Source organism: Perissodus microlepis, chromosome 18 (genome assembly GCF_051167445.1).
Source record: "Perissodus microlepis isolate ML-2025 ecotype Zambia chromosome 18, ASM5116744v1, whole genome shotgun sequence".
Lineage (NCBI taxonomy): Eukaryota > Metazoa > Chordata > Actinopteri > Cichliformes > Cichlidae > Perissodus > Perissodus microlepis.
Window position 1 is genome coordinate 26,049,137 of NC_140478.1, and position 15,067 is coordinate 26,064,203.

The 15,067-nt window shown below is 38.7% G+C and overlaps 1 protein-coding gene across 1 annotated transcript; it reads left to right on the top strand.

Annotated features, from left to right (window-relative positions):
• The first annotated feature begins 124 nt into the window (after window positions 1-124).
• On the top strand, window positions 125-13,889 carry ncstn (nicastrin). The gene is made up of 17 exons (XM_084911728.1): window positions 125-197; window positions 2,884-2,985; window positions 3,443-3,566; window positions 4,292-4,413; window positions 5,011-5,156; window positions 6,880-7,024; window positions 7,194-7,306; window positions 7,783-7,935; window positions 8,052-8,156; window positions 9,051-9,128; window positions 9,407-9,576; window positions 9,669-9,771; window positions 10,157-10,258; window positions 10,556-10,643; window positions 11,124-11,287; window positions 11,434-11,646; window positions 12,677-13,889. The coding sequence occupies exons 1-17, from the start codon at window positions 140-142 to the stop codon at window positions 12,797-12,799; spliced, it is 2,109 nt and encodes a 702-aa protein (XP_084767854.1). The 5' UTR covers window positions 125-139; the 3' UTR covers window positions 12,800-13,889.
• The last annotated feature ends 1,178 nt before the right edge of the window (window positions 13,890-15,067 follow it).

Consider the following 15,067-nt stretch of genomic DNA (forward strand, 5'->3'; position numbering starts at 1 on the left):
TAAAAGAATATATATAATACATAACTTCAGTCCACCTGAGTCCGCCCCTTTTTCTGTAAACCGGACCCAAACAGCAAAACCCGGATGTTTCCCCATGTCAACACTTCCTGTTGTGTTTTCAGCTTTTCAAACCAGGAAGATGGATTTGCTGTCGAATAAATGGATCATTAACTTGATATTTTGTTTGTTTTTCATAGGTGAGTTGTATTCCCCTGTTGCTAAACTTGTGTCTTCGTCTAACTGCTGAAGAACGAAATGTGTTTCGCTTTCGGGCGGTTAGCTTCGAGGACTTCTTTGTGTCCGGTGCTAGCTGAATGCTAGGCTAAATTAGCGTTAGCAGGAGGTTTTCTGTCTGCCTTTAAAATCTATGTCCCGGTTTTAAAATGAGTTTTTCAAGTGAGTTCGGTGCTTCGACTGTTCTCTACGCATTTCAACCAAGTGGATGTGCAAAAGAAACACAGCATCTCTTGTGTTAATTAAGCCTTTGTGGTGACTTTGTAGTGACAGATTGGGTCAGCCCTCTTCTTAACTCAGCATCAGCGTGACCGCTCGTGATTTCACCGCTGCGGCCGCCCCCGGAGGGATTAAAGGCTGGACCGCTACACCAGATTATATACATTATATACACATTTCTTGTAGTTTACGTGACTCTCTAATGAAATTAAACAGAAGAGAAGCCACTTTCAAACATTTAGAATATCCTGGTAAATCGGCACATAGGTGAGCAAACATAGCATCATTTGAGATGAAAAAAAAAATCTGTTTCTCAATTCCCTTTTCTGTTGCTGTGGGGAGATTAGTTAAAAAAAAAAACGAACAGTTGTGCTTTCTTTTCATTCTAAACTTGACCTTTACTTTAGTGTTGAGTGATAATTTTTAGTATTTTGATAAAAAGAAATGTCACATATATTATTATAATACAGACAACTAACACTAACATTTAAATTACTTAAAAAAAAATGTTTTTAAACAATAAAAGTTTAAAAACAAGTGAGCCTACCCAGTATGGAAAGTGGGAAACGAAACAGAATTGAAATATTTAGAAAATAAGGAACTGTAATAACTCTTGAACTTACTATAGTTTAAGTTTGATAAAAGTGTTGTGTAAAAAGAAAAAACTTGAGCATGCTTTCAGAAATAGTTTGTTGAGTAGTTAAGATGAAGTCAGAATATATATCTGTGGTGCCCATTACCCTTTTTTTTAAAACCTTAGCTGGTGTTCGCAAACGTCTTTGGACTTAGTCTCAATAACAACTTTGTCCTCACGCTTTTATAGATCATCTGGTTGATGTGTTTCTATTTTTTGTTAGGCAGCAAATTCTTTGGTATGCAGGAACCCTATTTATGTAAAATAATTGTAAACAATGCTATGAATTATACCGCTTCTTGTAGTGCAAAAACTTACATTTGAAAATGCTGTCCTGGACCATGTTAAAAAGATGAAACCATGAGGTCAGGTTAAAGCGAGGACACCGATCCCTCTCATGTAAAGTTTTTGAACCCAGATACCAAGAATATTTTATGACTTTATGACTCAAGCATATCAAGATTTAGAAACACATTAAGTATTTTACAACTTCACTGCAAATTTTAAAGCTGACAACCTCCCCGTTGTCTGAATGGGATCCGTTGGCCTGTTTTAGACTGCTGCTGTATGTTTCTGTTGTTGACTTTCAGCAGTATTAATTCATGAGCGATTAGATGCTGTTATAGTGTAACGTTTGAAGGATGACAGTTTGAAACCCCGAAGTATTGTATTGTACACAATACTTAAGCACAGTTTCGTACCATATATTACCTGGGGAATAAAAGCAGCATTGTATTGCTTACATGTCATAAAGAACCTAGTTCTATTATTATCCAAATAAAAGACGTTAAATAAGCGACCTGTGACGCAGGATTTATTTGAAAATTATTTCTACAAAGCATGTTAAAGGAAAAGCTCCTCTAATTTCAGTGTGGGTAAACAGGCATCTTAACTCTCAAGGAGGAATCTTTGGATGTATAATAGGAGTAACCCTTGTTTCTCTTTTGTGAACTGAGGGGTGAGCAAAGAAGCAAAATAATAGTAATCGCTGTCTGTACAGCTCAGTAGGCCTATACTTGTAAAAAATCCTGCAACCAGATCTTTATTCATATATACTGAGGTTTCAAAACTTGTCAATAAGGGTATTTCCAAAACTGCGGCTTGGTTCTTTATTTGGTTTTCAGTTCACACCTTGTTTTCGAACTCATGTTTCAGTGTATGCTTCTGCTTTTTTTCTTTTTTCTTTTAAAGAAAGAGAGAGAATGAACTAACAACACATTTTTTTATATATATACAAACTTTATCATCAAAAGATGAACTCTGTTATTGTGCTCCAGTTCACTTGTTTCCCAAACAACCTTTAAACATTACAGTGGGTGTTAGCATCTTCACGTGTACTATGGAAACAGTGGTGCAACATTTATGCCGTGCTGACTAGGCCTCGGAAAGGACCTCTTTGTGTTGTCTAATAGTCAAAACACAGCTAGTTGTAAGTGCAGGTTATAAAAATGAGAATGAGTGTTGCTGTCATGCTTGGGGAACCTGCCTACTTATAACATTATCACAGGGACCAGGCTCGCGATGGAAACTATAAGAAATGAGAAAATGGGAAATTGGCCTGTTGTGCGCGGACCTCTGTATGGATATTTTTAATGCACTGGGAGCTCAGAGTTCATGGTTTCTTCATGCAGAATGAAGCTTGGAGTAGATTAGGATCTAGCATGTTTCAAAGTGTTTAGAAAGTTTGATTGATTTAAATGATTTCTAATAAAGCAAATCAGGAGACAATAGTATAAGTGGAATAGTAAAGATGAAATTTGTGTGTATGTTCAAATATTTGTTTTTTCTTCTTGCAGGTGTCAGCTGTAATTCAGTGGAAAACAAGATTTATGTGCATCTTAATTACACTATCCCGTGTGTGCGACTGCTAAACGCAACACATCAAATAGGCTGTCAGTGTGAGTACATCAGCTTCTATTATATTATATTTTGATATTGTTATCCAAGTTGAACCTAGTACATAAAAGTATTTGTTGTAGTTTGGAGTATCTTAGATACACAGTGAGCAATAATAAAATGCTTAGTGAGCATTAATCTGCAAACACCTTCCTGTGTTTCCTGTGTTTTTGCTTCAGTTGTTCAAATTCACAAGCACACATCTGTGTAGCTGTGACAGAACAGTTCTCACAGATGAAAGCCTGCAGTAAAACAAATATTTTCTGTGATAACTACCTGAATATCAAAAAACTGAATATCCATAGAAGTGTGTGCTGGTGTCACACTACAAAAGCCTCACCAGCAGCAGTTTTGCTTCTGCTGAATGAAAGTAATGGAGAATGATTGAAAAGCTTTTAAGGACATTTATGTCTTGGACAGCTGTAACACAGATATTTCATTCCTTGTTTCGGATTTCAGCGTCTTTATCAGGTGATGTTGGTGTGCTCCATGTGCTCGAATCAGAAGCAAACCTGGACTGGGTCCTGAAAACTGGTCCCAACCCTCCTTATATGGTGATTCTGGATTCTACGCTCTTTACAAGGTGCGCTCAACATGTCTCACCCTGTAGTGGAAGCCCCCACAGTAGTTTTTAGTGAACATAAACCTCATTTACTCACACTTTAAATCTGTTACTGATTTACTCCATATTTAGTTTTATTTTGAACAATCAATCGACATCAAAACAGAATTGCAGTTTGAAACTATCCAATTAACAAATGTAAAAGCTGCAGTTAGTCCACACTTTGGCTAGCAGGATCATAGACAGTATACAATCAGACGTGATGCAAAACAGCTACATATACACCCAGCAATAACACGCATGTGGAGTAGTTTTAAATTAATAGGTTAGAAGTAGCTCATATTTCTATCTTTTGATCTCGGGCCCATGTGGTAATGCTACATCTCATGTTATAAATTATTGCACTTTGAATATCAAACTGGAGTTGACTTTAAGAAATTAAATTAAGAAATTTTTCTCTTTCAGCCCTATTTTAGATATTTTAATACTTAACAAAAAACAAAAACTTTGGTAATAAAAATAAATCAGTGAAGTAATGGGATTGTGGCTCTGTTATGGAGGCCAATCTGCTATAAGTTGTCATTTACTTACATGCATAATAAAATAGATGTGTGTTTAACAGGAGCTGCTAAACTTAAAGAAAGAAACTTGAACCATATTTCAAAAGAATTAACGCACCCATGATCTCTGTGTTTTGTTTTGTTTTTTTAACCTGCATCATCTCCTGCCGGCTGTCTGCTCATCAGATCTATCATGATGAAACTTAAGACTGGCTCCAGTAGGGTTGCTGGTGTTGTTGTTGTGGCGCCAAGCTCAAATCCAGCTGAGGGTTTCTCTCCACACACCACCTGCCCCAACGAGAACTCAGGTGGGTGGGGGTTACATGTTAAGGCTTGCTCCACAGTTTTGCACAAGCTACAGAAATAAATTATAGTTTGATGATCCTCAGAGAGCATAGCTCATAAAACCACAAGTTGCAACTGGGTCATATTTCATGTTCTGCGCTTGACCTCTGAAACATTGTAGTGTCTGCAAAATGTCTTGTTTACACTCAACAGAGACTTAATTAGAATGCCTTTTATTGTCACTGTACACATGTACAGTAAGATACAAAGCATCTCCTACTCAGTGCAGACGTGTGGGAAAAGAAAGGGGGGTGAAGTGCACAGTTCTGCGGCATTATATCAGGAGAAAAAAGGGAATTCACATCCTTTACTGAAGTAAACAAGTAATTTCACAGCATGAAGATGCTTTGCTAACGCCATATACTGTTAAATAGTCTGGATTCAAACTTTAAGTCTAGTCGGGGTAACATGTAGCACACAGTCAAAATACTCCGGGTCATTTTAGGGAAGTTGGATGCTTGGTAGATGGGGAACAATCCAACCTTATCTTTGGATCAGGGGTCTCTTTAATGTTACTGATGGTAATTTTTGTTTTCCCCCTCTCTGTGCATCCCCCATAGGCGTGTATTCAGAGAGCTATGACCCAGCCTTAGCCCACTGTAACGTGACCGTGTGGAACCCTCTGGGAAATGGCTTGTCCTACGAGGAGTATGACTTCCCGATGTTCTCCCTGAAAGACGACAACGACACTCAGGCCATAAAACAGGTTATTTGTTTTCCACTTGATGTTGGAGAGTACAAGATTGTGCAGTCACATGATAAGCTACTCACACAGTACGAGTCCAAATCTGAACTTGCCTCACTGGTCGTTGAGTTTAGAAATAATGCTCTAAAGCTGTTTCAGCAGCAAACAAGGTCATCTTCATGTAGATCACATAGTATTGCATTAGTTTAAAACAGAATGGCACACTATTCAAAGAGAAGTTATGTTTCTTCCCTTATAAAATAGATGTGTATCGAATTCAGATTACATTCATAGTATGGAGTCTAAGCTGCTTGGTTTGACCTGAACTACAACTTTTTGTTATAATTTCAGTTTATAGACAACTTTAAGGATTTAAAGTTGCCTGTAAATAGCCACAGTGCTAAGTAAAAGACCAACGAAATGCCGTAATTTCACTTACCAAAATATTCTGAATGTTGTGTACCAAACAAAGTCATACTATTTGTAAGGTATTTCCATTAAAAAAGGCAGTAGATGCACAACATACAGTACAGCGGTCTGCTTTAATTAGCAAATGTGACGGCTAGCAGCATTTAGCTACAGCTTTCTGTGTTTATATATACATTATTCAAAGCAGTCATGCTCCTGATTTTAACCCTTACAACTATCCAAATGCACAGCTTGTGTTTCTTTTGTGTTATATTTTGAGGTTGGACATTTTAACGTGGGAATCGTTTTTTTGCTTTTAAAGCCAGCCTTAGAAGATAAGATTTGCAGTTTTTGACATTTTCATGTTGATGGGTTTAAACTAGGGATGTGTGCCACTAGTCCAATCATCGACGCTGTTGTCACTAGTTAGTGCTAGATGTACTAGTCGTTTAATCTAATTATTTTACATTTATTTGATGCCGAATGCTGGTTCACTGTTGTATCCCAAATATCATGCAGCTGTCTGCCACCAGATGGAGCATGGTTGTTGAGAAATGCCATAAATCTGTTAATCAGGCCTGATATTTTTGTTAACACTAATACTGGTTAGTTCTTTTAATGGCAAAAGAGTGAGATTGTGAATACAAATAGTGGAAGATTGGACGGGCTCTCTCTTAGTGATAGGGTGAGGAGTTCAGTTATATGGGAGGGGCTCAGAGCAGAGCCGTTGCTCCTCCACACTGAAAGGAGCCAGTTGAGGTGGTCGCCTCCTGGGTAAGGTGTTCCAGCCGTGTGTGTCCTACCAGGAGGAGGCCCCAGGGCAGACCCAGGACACGCTGGAGAGATTGTGTCTCTCAGCTGGCCTGGGAATGCCTCGATGTGATAGCAAGGTCTAGGCTTGCTCAATCCCAGAACCTGACTTCAGATAAGTGGAAGAAAATAGCTGGATGATTTATTGTTTTATTATTTCAGATTTTTACATTTATTGAAGTGGTTGGTCTGAATTTTCAAACAGCGTACATCATTCATAATGCACAGCACAGTGCAGCACACTTTTGAGTTAAAATTTCTTAGTTTTTCAGATGTTGATTTGTCACATTAATTCATTAATGAAGACTGATTAACGGTTTCAGATGCCTTTTGATTTGGGAGTTTCTGACATCATTGATTAAACACTCCTCAAATTTAACGTGATATTGTCAATATTATTGACTAGTCGGTTAGTCTAATTTTTTGTCCTCGTGCAGTCGACTAAGAAATTTGTCCCCAGGAACATTCTTAGTTCAAATCTGTGTATACAGGCGTTTTTCATCTGTGTGCTTTTCTCCATTCACAGTGCTACTACAATCATAACCATGTTGTGAATGGCAGTAGTCCTCAGTACCCACTGTGCGCGATGCAGCTCTACTCACACATGTCTGCCGTCACCGACACGGCCACCTGCATGAGGAGAAATGGCATCAACTTCAGCTTAAACCCAGGTATTTTTCAAGTGTAATTATCTAAACATTACTTAACGTTTTTACAATATGTGGGAAATATTTTCAGAAACATGCTGCAAAAATATTTAAATAAGAGAGTTTTTATTATTGTTATTTTATTATAGTGCTAATCACTGTTTGTTTGGGCCTTGTTCTTTTCACCCTGAAGAAACCGTATGTGACCCACTTGGAGACTTTAATGTTTTGGCCTCGACCAGGCCTCTGAACTACACAGATAAGGGCCACAAGACGGGGGAGAGCGTGGTCATCGCAGCAGCGAGGGTGAGTTCAAGCAAAAGTGGTTTCAAAAGAAAACCACAGTACCACGTGTTACATATTAACATGCTGAGAATGATGTGAGTTTGTGAGAATTCAGTATTACCCTCAAATAGACTTTATTTGGGTCGACGGCTGAGGTCAAAATTTTATTCATCTTGCTTTTATTTTGAAAGTCGGTCATTGCTAACCCCCTCTACCTGGATTTTCCTGTTTGGCTGAGTGGTGGTTCTGACCTCTAAGTGCAGTTCTTGTATCCATGACATAAAATGAAGATGAATAGTGGCCAACATATCAAAGTGACTGCTCACTTTTGAGTAAAGGATGTACTATAGATGGTAGAAGTGGCTGATCTGCAGTATACAGTGGTAGAGTTTTTGTTTACATTTTGATTAATAAAAATGTTCATGGCTAGTTAAATTGAACAACTTGTGTAGATAAATTCTCTGCTTAATCCCTGTTCGCTCCTGTCCTGTCTGCAGCTGGACAGCCGGTCTTTTTTCTTTGACATTGCTCCAGGCGCAGAGAGTGCAGCCTCGGGGTTTGTCACCTTGCTGGCGGCAGCACACGCTCTGCGCAACGCCACCCAGGAGGCCCAACCCAACCGCACCATCCTCTACGCATTCTTCCAGGGGGTCAGTTCTTTGTTTTTTTTCTTTTTTTCTGTAGTCAGCACAGTGTTCAACTAACATTTGAGAACTGTTTTAGTTTTGACTGTCCTGCCATTCATCCATTTGTCTGTTGACCACAGGAAACCTTTGACTACATTGGCAGCTCGAGGTTGGTGTACGACATGGAGAATAAACAGTTTCCTTTGGACCTGGACAATGTTCACTCAGTGGTGGAGATTGGACAGGTGTGTATTATATTACTGATAGCTTTACACGTAACTGTCATGTGGCGCAAACTCCTGAAGTTTAAGGAAATTTTGTTTGAATTTGGGTATATTTTTTTCATACCTGCATTTGTTTATATTTTCAATACTTTTAGATTAAAGGCAAGGCAAGTTTATTTATATAGCACAATTCAACAACAAGGTGATTCAAAGTGCTTTACAGAGACATTAAAGAACAAAAACAAATAAAAAGCATGATTTAAAATTGATTAAAAAAAACAGTAGATAAAATCAGAACAGTAGATAAAATCAGTAGTTAAAATGTAAGTTTTGAAATTTAAGCTTAACAATGTGGATTTGGTGTTTTATTCAAATGCAGCTGAGAATAGGATAGTCTTCAACCTGGATTTAAATAAACTGAGCGTTTCAGCTGATCTGAGGCTTTCTGGGAGTTTGTTCCAGATATATGGAGCATAAAAGCTGAATGCAGCTTCTCCGTGTCTGGTTCTGACTCTGGGAACTGATAAAAAACCGGATCCAGATGACCTGAGGGATCTGGAAGGTTCATACTGGGTCAGGAGGTCACTGATGTATTTTGGTCCTAAACCATTCAGAGCTTTATAGACCAGCATCAGAACTTTAAAGTCTATCCTCTGACGGACAGGCAGCCAGTGTAAAGACCTCAGAGCTGGACTTAAAGAATAATTCAACTAGAATACCTCTTTACTTGACAATTGAATGGCTTTAAAAAATTCTAATTAATACCTTTGATTATATATAATGTTTGTTTTGTTTTTTTTACCATGTGCAGATTTCTTTTGTGTTACTTATTAATAATTATTTAATATTAGTTGTGGGTTATGTTAATGAAAATGTGCAAGTACAATATGATTATGTCGGACTTTCCTGTCCTAGGTGGGACTCCATGGAGAATCAAAGCTTTGGGTTCACACTGATCCCGTGTCTCGGAGGAACAGCAGTGTGAATGAAGAGGTTGGTCTCTCTCCGTACCTATATCCCTCTCACCTCCTAAACACTCATGTCTCTGAGCCTTCATTTCTTACATTCCTCTATGCTTTAGTTTTATGTATTTATATACTTGTTATTCTCACCCCATGGCAGCTGGGACGGGCTCCTGTGTCCATGTAACTTGTGCAGAAAAAATCATAACTTTCAGATAAATGGGAAAAAAACTGAAACCAGAGCTCACAGTGTGTGTTTTACTGTGTGGCTAACATTTGTTCTTACTTCCCTTCACTGATCTGTTTCAGGTGGAAAAGCTCATCAGAAACTTGAACTCGTCTGCCTTAAATCTCAACTTCTCATTGCAAGAGCCCAGTTTCTCTCAGCCGCTGCCTCCATCATCCTTCCAGCGTTTCCTGCGAGCACGGCCAATCCCTGGTGTTGTTATCCAGAATCATAACTCTGCTTTCACCAACAAGTACTTTGCATTTTCTTCAGTACAAATAATAATCAATCCAGAGCTAGGGATTGTTTTTAAAAAAAAAAATCCATTTCCTGTTCTGTGCACAGGTACTATGAAAGTATGTATGATAATGCGGAGTACCTGAACATGTCTTACCCACCAAACCTGACGCCAGAGGAGCAGCTGGAATACATAACAGATGCTGCAAAGGTATAGCTGTTGTTAAAACCGTTTAAAAGTGTGTTAACCTACATTTAAAGTGATTTTTACTTATATTTTTTAAATGCATTAAAAGTATTAAGAGCAACATGAACCCTAGTTACTGATCTTTTCTTCTTATTTTTAGCTTGAAAGAGTTAAAAAAAAAATTTTTTTTTAATTTTAAGATCAGCTTGTTTGAATTATCTTTTCACATTAACAGTTTTCCAAAATATAGCAAGTCTATTTTTATTTAAGCTGCAGAAAGTCACGTTATCGTCTAAACTTTGTTTATCATCTAAACATTGTTGCTCTGTTGTGTTGATTTACTGTGGAGAGCTTCATACAAAGTCTTTCGAGCTCTGCAAAACATTCTTTGTTTCCCTGCATCATCAAGGCTCTGACTGAAGCGGCGACCATTGTGGCTCGAGCTCTGTACACACAGGCAGGAGGATCGGACCCCATTCAGCTGCAAAACATTAACGTGGATAGTCAGATGGTAAGTTTATTTATTTTAATAAATGCTATTTTGTTTACAAGCTCATTATTCTTATTTCAATTATCTTTAACTCGTCTAAGAAATCTTCAAAAATAAGGAAATTTAAAAACTTTAGTGGCTTCTTCAGTCACTTCATTCATTCATTTTGAACTTGAAATTTATTTCTTTTAAACTGTTCAGCAAAAGTTCAATAATAATCAATTGTAGATTCTTTGTAAGTGCTTTTTATTTTCTCCTTGATGCTGCTGTTACCTTGTGGGACTGAACAGAAGTGAATCTGTCCTACTTTCCTCACAGGTGACCCAAATGCTGTACGGTTTCCTTGTTAAGTCAAATAACTCCTGGTTCCAGCAAATGGTACCTTCGGACTTCGCGATTCATCTGCGTAAGTTGATCCTGTTTTGTACTAGACTGTTAAAAATGTTGTAGGAATAAAAAGGCTTGTTATGTGTCTTTAATATGTTTTATAATGAGAAATTCATCATCATCTTTATTTATAAAGCACTTTAAAACAACCACAGCAAAGTGCTGTACGTTGGAACTAAAAAATACAATTACATTAGATATAAATAAAGTCCAAATAAAAGAAAAAAAGTAAAATAATGAATTAATTAGTTAATAACAAATTTAATTAAAAGGAAAAACGAAGTCCTTCTGAGGCCAAAAGCCAAAGAATAAAAATGGGTTTTAAGCCGTGTTCTAAAACCCATTTCTATGGGTTTTGTTGATAAATGTTGCTTCTTAACGCCTATTTAGATGCTGTTTACAATATTGTCCTATTGTTGTTTTGAAGTATGAAGCCTTAACTGAAGCTTATCTTTTTATCAAAACTTTATTTCCTCACAAAATACTTTCTTTCTCTCAGGTGACAGACCCACAAACTTCTACGTGGGGGTGACAAAACAGCACAGTGAACCGACTCTTCTGGTCCAATACCTGCTGGCCAACCTGACCGGCACCACCGTCAACATCACCCAGGACAACTGCCAGAACCAGAGAGAGGGCGAGGATGACAAAGAGAGCAAACATGTAAGATTTACAACAGTGTGTATTTTCTTGAAAGTCAACTTGGGTGTAAGTTGCCCTCTGGCAATTTAAGTAAGAACTTTAAAACCTTTGGAACATCATTTATCGAATTTCCCCCTTTAACACATTGTTCTCAACCTGTCCCTCAGATATACAGCTACATGTGGGTTCAAGGTGCAGCACCTCCCAACAGTACGGAACGAGTGGCATTCTGCGTTCGCTCCACAGTTCGTCTCTCCAAAGCGCTGTCCCCGGCCTTCGACCTGGAGGAGTACACCTCCAAAGATTACTCAACGTGGACGGAGTCCAGGTGGAAGAGCATTAAAGGGCGCATATTCCTGGTGGCCAGTCATGAACTGGAGGTAAACTTTCCCTCAAAGACACCACAGATGTGACTGATGCACACACACAGCAGAGAAGTTGTTCTACAACTAAAAAGTTTGATATGTGAATGCAATAACTCGAGACAAGGCAACATAGGATTTTGAAGTTGATACCATTGATAGTTGCTTCTACTAGCAGGCTGAGGGGTAGCACTGTTGGCCTCCAGTACTTTTTTGTAAGCAGTGATCTCATTGTTAGTGGAGGGCAGGGATTGTTTTAAGGCACGCGAGTGCTTGTGGGAAAGTCTCATGTTGAAAAAATGGCTTCCAAACAGCAACAAGAGACCAAATTTGCATGGTAATTGTAACAGTGTTCATGATTGGTTGTTATTTTCTCTCTGATCTAGATTTTCTCACAGTAGTGTTTGTGATTTTTAGCGGCCGATCCGGCCTAAACCAACAACTCCGGTTTCCAGAACTACAGTAACAAAATAGCCTAACAACAAAAACAAAACTGGTTAAATCCTGGCAGTGATTGATTGCGTGCGTTGAACAAATTTCAGGTCTCTGCATGTTCATCAACACATTGTGCTAAAACAAATCGAAACTCTTTTATTTCAGTGTTTGATACAATCCGATTTTGTTAATGTGGTAACTGCATCTCACTGCTTAAACTGGCGCCTTTGGGTTCACCGTTTGTATCACTGCAGCTTTAAAGTCACATGATAATGTGACTGAGTTATTTTTAATATAACAGCTCATCACATGAGTGCAAAGCCACAGGCAGCTGGAACTCGACTTCCCTCATTCTACAGACAGTTTTACCCCTGTGATAGCTTGAATAATCGCTTCCATAGCAAAGCATTTAGAGGCTTTTTGGTTGAGAGCTACAATCGGAACTACTTGATGTTTAAATGTGACTATAAATAAAGGTGATGTTATCTTGCTGCTGTGTACACCCTGGGGGGTAACAGAAGTTGATACAGTAACTTTGTGGTATGTTTAGGAGCTAAAACTGCGTGTGAAAACCTTCTTGTTGTATCTGTAACGATTGCCCTTTCTCCTCCAGATGTTGACGCTCGGAGTCGGTGTCGCCGTGCTGATAGCATCCTTAATGTTGACGTACATCATCAGCTCAAAGGCCGACATACTCTTCAGCTCAGGGAGGGAGCCCACCGCTGCCACCTACTGATTCACCCAGAAGCGTCTCAGACCCACGACCACTACTTCTACTATTGCTACTACTACTACTTTTATCCCAACCAGACATGGACAGTTTTCTTTAAAACACACCACGAGTAGGTACACAGACAGGTTCGTCTCAGCTGCATCGAGGTGGGGGAGGGGGTGAGGGGGGTTAGAGGGGTTCCTTCTGGACGACGACTCCGTGTTTATGGACTCACTCATGTGAGGCGTGACATGAAGACCGGACCGGACTGGATTTGCCTGGATGGATCTGGACTCATCAGGGTCATAAAACACACTGGTCAGGCACCAGCAGGCCCTGCCAGTGGAAACGATGTTTATATTTTTTGTTTTAGGTTTTTTTTGTTTTGTTGTTGTTTTTTCCCTTTTATCCTAAAAGAATGTTTTGTTTACTATGTCATGGGATAGGCACTAAACATTGAGCATTGCTTTGAGCTGTGTGTATGATTTTGAAAATGTGAATGCAACCGTGTGTGTGTGAGCAATTATAAGTGGGCGCACGTCTGTGTGTGTGTGTGTGAACTTTGTATGAGGATTGCGATGGTATGTGCAATACTGTAGCTGTCTTCTCTGTCAGTGTAGTTAACTTATCAATCAGTTTTAATGATAAGAAACCACTTTGTGAGTCAATGAGCAAGTAGTAATATTACAAATTTAACATTTTGCAAAATCTGGAAATGTGCAGTGAAAGATTTTGATAATAAATCAGTATCATTCAGTCCAAGTACACATGATGAAACTGTACTTGTAGACCCACTGCAGTTTCACATATTGTGATATTTGAATGGGAATTTTCCAAGAGTCTGGCATGGCTGAAAAAAACACTTTATTTCTCATCAGTCAGCGGCCATAATGTATTAAAAAAGCAGTCAGAAAGATCCGTTTTAGCAGTGAAAAACAACATGCTGGTACTCTGCCTTTGCACTCTTTGGTTTTTTGTTTTTTTCCCTATGAAGTTTATTTTCTGAAAATTGTATGACACACGAGATTGGTGATGGGTGTTTGTTTTAATAGATGGAATTAAAAGACCGATTGTGATGCCTTGATGAAGAAATAAACATTGCTTCTTTTCCAAACTTGTATTTCACAGTCCTTTGACTTTGGGACAGAAAAGCAGGAAAATGTTGAAAAAGGGATCACAAGGATGGAAATTAGTTTGTTCATTTATTTATTTTATATTAAACACACACAGGAGATACCAATTTCCACTACTGCAAGAAAAATGTACCTTTAGAAAGTACATGGAGAGGCACTGGCTTCTAAATTGCCACATTAACAAAGCATCTAAATCACTGAGAGGATGACCCACTAGAGCAAGTGTACCTTTTCTAATGCAGCTGACAGCTTCAAGCCTTCATCAGATGCAGGATCCATAAATTAGGCCTCGGTGCAGCTCCTCAGTTCATCAAGCAGTTTTAACTCCCTGCCCCTCCTTTCTTTAAGACCGCTTTTTATTCTGTTTGGTACCCCCCCAACACAGGTGTCACAATGTTACCCACTGCCACTATTGATGCCTGTGAAGCCTCTGGCTGTTTTGAAGTGGATGTGATGAGCAAGGAGTGAATCTGACTATGAAGCAGAATTGATTGACATTTATCCTGGATAATCCTTTTTTTTTTTCTGACTCCAGCAGACTTCACGTTCTTTTCCGTATAAACTTAAACTACCAATTGTGCGCAGCAGAAAAGTGTTTACTGAAGTCATAGAGTGAGGGAGCCAATAGTTGTTTTTTGACCTTCATAGAGCTGGATTTGCAACTGGAGGAGTCGCCCCCTGCTGGCCATTAAAAGGAATGCATGTTTAAGGCACTTCTACTGGCTCGAGTTTTCTGACCTTCAGGGACTTTCGCACTTTTGTGCGAGTCAGTCCTTTGTGGTTGAGATGACCTTGTTAAGAATATCCCCTCGTCATGATGTCACACAGATCCAAGAGTGGAAAAAACTCTTAAACTGAGTGCTTAAAGCAGTATGAAGCTTTGGCTTTGGCTACCTGCACACATAATTTGAAACTTTGGTCATGTTTAATATGATCATCCATCCATTATCTCCCTCTTAAGCCAGCTCACAATGACAGCAAACGAAGCTTTTTATAGACTCAAAAGGCGGTTTTTGAGTTGATAATTTTTTAAGAGTCCTTGGGAAAAAAAGCAAGAAAGTAGAGATCCTCCTTAAAAGAAAAACAGTGTGACTTAAGTACTGTAAAGTAGTTAATGGTAAACCTTAGCCTGTATTTTGTTGGAAGGTAGTTGTAAAAC